This window comes from Etheostoma spectabile, chromosome 13 (genome assembly GCF_008692095.1).
Source record: "Etheostoma spectabile isolate EspeVRDwgs_2016 chromosome 13, UIUC_Espe_1.0, whole genome shotgun sequence".
Taxonomy (NCBI): domain Eukaryota; kingdom Metazoa; phylum Chordata; class Actinopteri; order Perciformes; family Percidae; genus Etheostoma; species Etheostoma spectabile.
The window spans coordinates 3,665,092-3,674,524 of NC_045745.1; the positions used below are offsets into that span (position 1 = coordinate 3,665,092).

Here is a 9,433-nt window from a genome sequence, read left to right on the forward strand (position 1 = left end):
CACACACACACACACACACACAAATTTAATTTTGGTCGATGAAATTAATGTTAGTTTGCGACAGCTGATATGCAGCAAAATGCTCGCACTGTAGAGCCCTGATGCCTATATCACAATGTTCACTTCATTTGATCCTGTTTTTCAATCAGGTGGTAATTAAAAGGGATACGTCTAACTATTATAACTACTAAAATAACTATTATGATGTTATCTTACTTTAGTATACAAAACCACAACCAAAAAAATGACTTTCCCACACACATCCTGTTCTCTCTCACCTGCAGTACTCTTGTTCTATAAGGAGCAGGTCCAAATAGGCTGTCTGACTGTCCCTCATTGTCTTCACTGTCACCCTGGAGCCCCTCCAGCTGTAACTGAAACACACAATGGCACACAATTTGGTCAGCGATGTAATAAAGGATCTCTTGGTTGAAGAGCAGGTCTGACTGAACCCATCATTTGTTTCTTAATGGTTGTTCCTTAATGGATTAAATACTTTTACTCTTTTTATGTTTATTATTATACTTATCAATACATCTGTCAGTATCCCTTTAATAACTTGAGATTGACTGACATATTTTCCAATTATGATTTGATAAAAGCATTGTAAAATGAATACCAACATATATATGAATCAATCTATAAAATACAAGGAACTCAAGTTGTCTTTAGTACAGATGATTGAAAAAGTAAAATGTCATTCCACTGTGTTTTGTTGTGCAGCAGCCCCCTCTTCCCACACTAATGGTTCTTAGCACTGAGTGTGACATTATTGAGTCATTATTGTGTCATTATTATTATTATTTGTCCCGCTGGTGCAGTTTCTTTGGGCACATGAGAAAGTGGCAATCACACTCGGATGTGCACCAAAAGCAAACCAAACAAGCGTAACAAGACCTGCTTTAAGAGGTTGTCTTAGTACGCTTTCAAACAAACTCTAGAGCGCTTTGTTTGTGGTGAGAACGTGATCCAACCTGGAACCGCACCAACAGACGGCGGCAGAGCAGAGTGAAGTCTCGGTGAGCAGAGCAGATGTAGTAACGTTGCTCGCAAAAAACAATGTCTGATTATTGAAATAAAATGAGCTTGTTTGACCATGGAGATTCAAAACATTTGCACTAGTCCAAAACACAGGACTTTCTTTCTGTATTTACTTTCTTGCTCCAGCCCTGGACACATCCAACCAATAAGAGAAGTGAACGATCTTCCGTGATTTGTAATGACACATTTTGTTACGCATTGATTTTTCCAGGTGTGAAACAAAACTGAACCAAGGGGAAATCGCATGTTTCCAAACTCATCAACTGCTGCAGACCAAAGCAAACAAAAGTAATGCTCTTACTTGGTCATGGAGGTCAAAGAGCCACATGTGAAGGAGAGTAGAGGTTCTTCATCATCAGCCTGGCTCAGATCACTGTCTCTGATCAGTGGAATAGATGCTGGCACAGCCAACGTCGGGCAGGGCCTGTTAACACACAGCTAGACAAACACACACAAGGAGAACGCTCAGTCCACTAGTATCACAGGGTGATTCATTATATTAAAGTGACTTTAAGTCTATATCCTATCCACACAAGCTTTTCGGATCACAGGGAGAGTATGGGGAATATCCACAACACACCTGCCCCAGCCTGGTGGTGGGGAAAATCTACATGGTCATGTACTACAGCTGAATGTTTTCAATAAAAAATGTTTTTCCAAATGTAAAAACATGTAATCCGCTATATAATTCTGAGTATGACAGGGCCTATTAACTATTAGCATGTCTAATGCTGCAATGAATGATATAAGAAATTCTAATCAAATTAAAATCCTTTTTAATTTTTTTCATTTTTAATGTGCGTGTGACTCCTGGTCCTGGTCAGTGGGGCTGACTTTACTTCCATTACCAATTCCACAGCCTTGTGAAGCGAGTTTCTCATCTGTGTCAACTACAAAAACATGATTTCAGAATTGAATGGATGGGAAACAATGTTTGTGAAATGTTGTGATTTCTGTTTTGTTGTGTTTTGAGAAATGTGTTGAAAACAGCATGACTATTATGCTTAGTTGGTATGCACATTATATAACAAGCCCCAGGAGATTGTCCACCCTTGGCTTTGACTGCATACATACAGTACCAATGTGTAAATCAGCATCTACTTTACACTGTATGAAGTGATATACCTTTCCAAAACCTAAACAGAGGGCTGTTGCACCAGAAGACTTGCTGTTTGTCCTCTTATTGAACTGCTTGTCATTTCCACTAAAATTAGTAGAAACACAAAAACAAACAAAAAAATCAGTTGATTAAATATTATATAAACAACAACAGAACTGTGGGTAGGTACTCATAAAACAGTGTTTATACTAACTAGCTATTCTATCATATACGTCAGATTTTGTGGTACATTTTTCGTATAACAATTCCTCTTAAAGTAATCTATCTTTGAGGTGGATTATTATGGTTATTATTATGTGTTCCTCTGTTTTACAGCATATCCTCTTATCAGCTTTAATTTCCCATCTTTATAGGTCTGACCTATATCTGTTGTCGGCGTGTTTTGCACCACTCTTTTTGGAATCTATTCTCATCTGTCATATTACACAATACTTAACCTGACGGTGCTCTGCACACTGAGTAGGGGATGGTGATTAAGTCTCTTGTTAAACCGCCTGCTTGACTTTCAATTACAGATTTTGCTCTGGACTTATCTTATTCTAAAGTATACTAGAAGGAAGTAGAATTCGGCAAATTCCTGGAAAATAGTGGGACCTTTATTTCCAGTATTAAATTGTAGTATTACCTGTATAGTAGAAAGTGAATAATGGAAATGGAGGATTCAATTAATGGTCTCTTTCATTACATTGACTTCTTGGTAGAGCCCTGGTTTGGTTTTCTGTCAGCATGACATGTTTAACAAATGTTTTTTGGGCTTGAGTGTCTGTTCAAGCCCAATGAGCATTAACAAATTTATATAATTTTCTTTAAAAACAAAACTCTGGATAGAAAGCTCCTCTAAAAAAAGCAAAAAGGCTTTAAACATTAAATATGGTGTATAGATGTATGATCCACATGGGGTTTTGTGCACCATACCGTGCTTTTAGACGATCCAGCAAAGATACAGGATGTAGCAAGATGGATGTTGACATGTGGGACGAGCTAGAGTTGAGCTTCGTTGCGGCCGGGCTCTGAAACAGCTGTTCCATGGAGGACATGCAGCTCTCCAGGAACTCTTGCATCTAGTGACATATAAGACGTTTGAGTTCCAGGTCTTAACTATACACTGATGCAAATGAGTAGGACACTGACTGAGCAGTTTATTTTTCCTGTCATTTTGGACCTTTTGGACGTACCTAACATGATTGGTGCAGTTCAAACATCAGTGATCTACATAGTTATGCAAGATGATTTGGTAACCCTGGACACATATTGATTTCCTAGATCTTCCATGAGAGAGTAGGAGTTAAAACAGAGATGTGTTGTACTTGCATATAAGCCCACGTGTTTTTGCAATTATACAGTAACAAGTTATGGAGAAACATGTATTCATATTGACCAAATGGAGCTTATTCTAAAGGATCACTCCACTGTTTTTGCACATGAGGGCTGGTTAACTAGTAATGGGGAGAACTACAGCCAGATTCATTTTGTCCTATGTGGCTCTTGAGGAGCTTTGTTAACTTTCAAGTGTTCAGACTGATGTGACACAATTGCATACAAAGTCAATGAAAAGAAAAAAAGAGAGCTCTCTGGAGGAAAATAAAAGAACTGGACTTTCTACTATGTTTGAGATCGGTAAGAGACTGTATCTGAGCTGTCAGTAAATACACTGCTCGCTAGCTGGCAGCTAACTTCTGCAGTTGGTACATTGGCTGTTTGACTGCAAGACCATTCTGAATGATAGTCACAAGGGTAGTACAAGCCGTAAATACAATTTGCATTTTGTGTGAAAACAACAAGTACTAAACAATTCCTGCTGATTTCATCAGGTTAGGATTTGGACAGAGACTACTTACTACCTGTAGGTGTGCACAGCAGCTTTTTATTGAAAAATGCTATTAAGTCGGATTTTGCGTGGATAATCATAATGACAATGTTTTTGGAGTACGACACATATTGACTACAATTCAGGATACCCCTGCCTCTGTTGTCTTTGATTTGGACATTAAATAAAAATCACTCAGTCTCTGTTAGTCCCTTTACTTTATGGAAGTGCAATGCTAAATCACTGGAGTACCAATTACTTTGTTTTTTTAAATGATTTGGGGCATTTTAGGCATTCATTTCCACAGGACAGATGAAGACATAAAAGGGGAATGACATGCAGCAAAGGGCCGCAGGTTGGAGTCAAACCCGAGGATGCTGCATCAAGGAGTAAACCCTTATATGGGTGCACCTGCTCTACCAACTGAGCTAACCCAGCCATATGGAGTACTTCTTTTATCAGACAAACTGTCTGCTCATTTCAAATTCTGCCTCCACTGTTGTTGCAACTGTGCATGTCCCACTTCACCAGCACCCAGTGAGAGAACACTGACATGCTCAAACTAAATTGCACTGTTTCCATTTAGCAGTGTACCTTGTCCCTGTCTTCCTGCTTCACAGCCCTGAGCCAATCAAAGGGCGTCCTGCCTTCCACATCATGGAGTCGTAGATCTCCTCCAGCATCCAGCAAGCCACTCACCACTGAAGGGTTGCAGGAGAATACGCCTGCATGAACTGGGGTGCTCCCGTCCTCACAGCGACTAGAAGAAAGTAGATTGTGTTGTTGATCGGTGTTGTTAAACTATCAATGTAAACAACTCATTGTTTTGCAAGTCACAAATAAGTCTCAAGTCTAGGCTAGGAAGTTCTGAGTCAAGTCCTAAGTCATGACCAACAAATCTCAAGTCAAGTCCAAGTCCTAGCCTTGCACCATTATGTGCCCTTCATAAAATATAATGCCATCAAAATGTTTTAAACAAAAACAGCCAGTAAGAATGTTACGTTTATAGACACAAATGCTTTTTGAAATTTGTATTTATAACTTTTACAAGTATATTATCCTGGGACTAGGGTTGAGGTTGATATTTTTTACATTATAGGCAAAAGTGCTGCAGGTTATACCATATTCTTAACTTTTATAAAACCTGGGATTTGCAGCAGAAGATATGAAATGCTGATAAAGTATGTATCACCTGACACATAGAAATATCAGCTGTAGCCTACTTTATATTCATGAGCTACTTCTAAATTATTATTTCTGAATAATATATTATATATATATATATATATATATATATATATTTTTTTTTTTACATTTGGGTTTGGGGAGGGATAAAGTCAAAGCAAAGTTGCCGTTCTTTTTTATATTGCCCAGTTGAGTAACTCGTCAGATTTCAGCCCAGACTCACTGGTTGGGATCAGCTCCGTAATGCAGGAGCAGCTCCATCACCTTGACTTGGCCCAGCAGAGCAGCACAGAACAGTGGAGTCTGACCCAAGTGATTCTCACAGTTCACATCAACACCTGGAACACATCAGAAAACACTGAGACCATGGTTTTGTTTTGCATTTTAAAGTACAGGTGTCCCTATATTTTAAGCACTTTGTGTCTGACTTAAGAATAGTATTGACTTTAAAATCTAAATACTGTATATAAATATATATATATTCTGTATAGTATTTGTTTTGCTGTTGTATAGTATTTGTTTTGCTGCATAGTATTTGTTTTGCTGTTTTATTATGTATAGTATTTGCTCTGCTGTTTTTAATATTTGAATTTCCTGTGCGGCGTCCTTGAGTGCCAAGAAAAATAAATAAAATGCATTATTATAATTATTATTATTATATATACATATATATACTGTACTGTATATATTATGCACAATGGCATGTTGCCATACATAGATGTGTAACTGTTACAAGCTCAACACAATACTAGTACTATTACAGTTACTTACATACCCTTACTCAGCAGTTTCTCCAACTTAGTCAGATTTCTTTCCAGAGTGTATTTGTGCAGTTGAGCGTGCGCACCTCCAGTGGTCACAACACCCATATGTACAGGACAGGGGAATAGCAGCGCATTCATCCTGTTTCATCTGGTCCACCCGGCTGTCAGCAGATGGCACTATGAATACAGTGGGGTCAAACTTGTCAAAGCTGGTTTGTTGTTATGAATGCTTTCATACCTAACATGGTTGGTGCAGTTCAAACATCAGTGATCTATATAGTTATGCACAATGATTTGGTAACCATGGACACTAATGGATTTTCCTAGATCCAACATCAGAGAGTAGGTGTTGAAACAGATATGTGTTGTGATTGCGTATAACTCCATGGGTTTTAGTAGAGAGGCCAGCGAGGTCATGATGTTTTAGCGGTTGTTGCAGTCATTTTAAGCTGAAATAGGGTGTCTATCAGTCAGGTACAGAGCTCAAGCTCAGAGTAGGGGCTTTCATGACTGTCAACATAGCCAACCTCTAACTTTAGCTACTCCGCCGTGGAGTAATGTCTTGCTAACTTGAATCAGTCACTAGAATTTGATGTCTCTTCCTGTATCCAATGTTGCTTTGGTAATGCAGGATGACAGCATTGTTTTTACCAGCAGTCCATATGACCATAGGACCACCAGAATTAAAGGGTAACAATGTGTCATTTTCCCCTTTCCAAATAAACTGAACTACAGGTGTGACCCATTGGAAGTGAAACATATGGCTTTTTTACTGTGGCCCTTGTACTGCATTGTACAAAATGTGAGCAGATTAATTTCTGGTGTACAATATTGTATCAAATATTAAGTGGATTCTCTGTATATGGACAGGCTTAAGTAAGTTCAGTCGTGGAAAGTAGGCAACACATTTTCCTCAAGTACTGTGCTTAAATTCAATATTTAGGTATTTGTACAATAGTATTTCCCATTTTATTTTACTTCATACTTCTAATCTTGTATATCTTGAAAATTGAACATTCACTATTTTCTTACTTGTTAGAGGCAATAACAGTACAAGGCAGCACTTAACATTAACAATTAGAAATATCAGTAAATAAGAACTAGTATTTTTACCTAAAAGGTTTGAATGCACTAATGCCTTAATTTAGGCTATATTATTTTCTACTTGTGACGTATCTCTCTGTGAGCTATTTGTCTTGAGTTGATGTAATACAAAGTTCCTAATACAGACTTTTACTTGTAATTAATCATGTTTAATATTGTAGTAACTTATTGCTAGTTTTACTTGTGTAAAGCATCAGTATATTTAATCTCGCCCCGGTTTCTGCTATCAAAAAAGCATCCTCTCTGTAGGGTCGCCATTTTTGTCGTTAGCCATAACATACTCAAAATGTGTAATGTTAGCCATTTGAAGTAACGTTAGCTAACGCTAGTGCTATGATAAAAATTGGATATAACGTTAGCATTAGCTAAAATATCCCGTCGGATAACACGGTACTTCAGGTTACAGCATACATGTAAAAATAACAATAAATAAATCCAAATAATTTGGCAAATAGCTAAATTAGCAAAACTGCTAACGTTAATACGATGCTAACGTTAGCTAGTTAGCTAACAATATTTTTTCGTACAACATTAGCTAGCTAGCTAAAAAAAGACACCAGTAAAATAAATCTGAACACTGACAAAACTAAAGTGTATACCATATAAATGCCTCATAAGCAATGTTGAGAAATAAAATTTAGACTTACATACAGATAACCGTTGTTTTTAACTTCTTTTAGACGCAGTAACTGTTTTAATGGAGTAACTACCATTAGGCCCTGACCCGCTGGCTCGTCACTTTCGGCCAATCAAACACGAGTCACGGTCACCTTGACTCAGCTATACAACAATTTCATATGACTAGCTATATTATTTCTATGTTTTATACATGCCTTGCATATCCAGAATAGAGTTTATAAAACTAGATATAGACTGAGATAGGCTCCCTTCAAGATATAGTAAAATAAATGCCACATTGAGGTTTCTGTAGTTTTACATTAGGCTACATTGTGCTTCAATGATTTAAACACATTTTCAATTGTACAAAATGACCACAAACTAATTGACACACACCTTTGGGCCTTTTAACAACCCAAATTGTATTAACATTGACCTATAGTTTCACAAACTAACACAAAAAAAGGCTTAGCCAACACTGCCACCTAGTGACCACAACCCGAAACTCTCAGAGTGAGCTACCCATAGTCTTATGACAAAACAAAGGCTAATATGAATATGAAATTGAAACAGAGGTATTGAATGGTGCATCTTATAACTCTGCAGAAACTTGCCAATCAGTAACCTATACACTTTAGTAAAAAGTAGCCACATTCCAATTATCTAATAGTCACATGCTGGCGAAAATTGTGAGCTAACAATGTTTGTGCAACAGTATATTAACTTTTATCTGGTGTTATAAAATCATATAGCTTTCAGCTCTTCTCCCAGCTCCACACAGCTTTCCAACACTGCAGGTAATGCTGCCATTTTTAAAGTCCGGCCTAACATGAAATACACATTAACCTTGATTACAAATGCAGCATTTGAGTAAAACAATGTGTTACATCTTCATGTACATTGTACATTAATGTTTAATGTATGTGTAGGGCTACATTGTGCTGACTTTCAGATGATGATGCACACAAAGTTGAACATGGTGCTGATGAAAGACTAAAAACCAAAGTTCCAGATGTTGATGTGTATGTACATCATGTATGCATAAATATTTAGTGGCTTGATTTTATTATCTTTTCTTTGTTTAGTTACTATTTTGTGAATGGAAACGGGTGGTTGTGGCACAAGTATATGGATTTGTGCGTGTTTATAGGTGCCTATATTGTTATACAGCTAATATCTAAATGTATATTAATATGTTATTCTTTCTATTTATTAAATGCCTGATATGATAAAGTTCGGTTGGTGTGAAACAGTTGAATGCTAATTAAGGCTAGTCAGTTGAAACATATCTGGCTGCAGAGTATACATAAACTAAAACTTAACTGTTTTCAGAACATTGTTTTAACTTTTTTTAAACCCAACATTATCCTTAAATTGATTTGATCGCCTAGTGTTCTGGCTTATCTGAGTTTGAATTAAATAGTTAATTTATTTAAATACTGTTTATTGATACCCAGTGGGGAAATTACAATTTACATTGTATTTAAACATTAAGTAACTAATACTGTAACTTTGTTAGTAATCATTGCTCACAGGACTGAAATACACACACATGCTCAGGACCAGTTCATGAACAAATGGAGATGTTATGGGGAGTGGGCTACCACAGTCTTGCTTAAGAGCACCTGACAGTGCCCAGGAGGTGGATCTCTCCACCAATCCACACTCCGTACTTTGGTCCATATGTGGACTTGAACCGGAGATCCTCCGATTCCCAATCCACCGCACTACGGACTGAGCTGCTGCCACTCCTAAAAGTGTTTTGGAGGATGCGGGCATCGATCCCGCTACCTC

At 37.4% G+C, this 9,433-nt stretch overlaps 1 protein-coding gene across 4 annotated transcripts in view; it reads right to left on the reverse strand.

Moving 5' to 3' along the window:
* tex14 (testis expressed 14, intercellular bridge forming factor) overlaps positions 1-7,888 on the reverse strand; it is a 33,546-nt gene extending 25,658 nt beyond the window's left edge. For 3 of the 4 annotated variants that reach the window (XM_032533069.1, XM_032533070.1, XM_032533067.1), the window contains exons 1-8: positions 7,669-7,888; positions 5,929-6,094; positions 5,377-5,491; positions 4,563-4,728; positions 3,077-3,222; positions 2,167-2,245; positions 1,343-1,479; positions 279-374 (exon numbers count right to left, since the gene is read on the reverse strand). In XM_032533069.1, coding sequence (XP_032388960.1) covers positions 279-374; positions 1,343-1,479; positions 2,167-2,245; positions 3,077-3,222; positions 4,563-4,728; positions 5,377-5,491; positions 5,929-6,055 — 866 coding nt within the window. In that variant the 5' untranslated portion in view covers positions 6,056-6,094; positions 7,669-7,888. The remainder of the gene's footprint in view (positions 1-278; positions 375-1,342; positions 1,480-2,166; positions 2,246-3,076; positions 3,223-4,562; positions 4,729-5,376; positions 5,492-5,928; positions 6,095-7,668) is intronic. The other variant, XM_032533068.1, reaches the window with a different exon arrangement.
* Between the last annotated feature and the right edge of the window lie 1,545 nt (positions 7,889-9,433).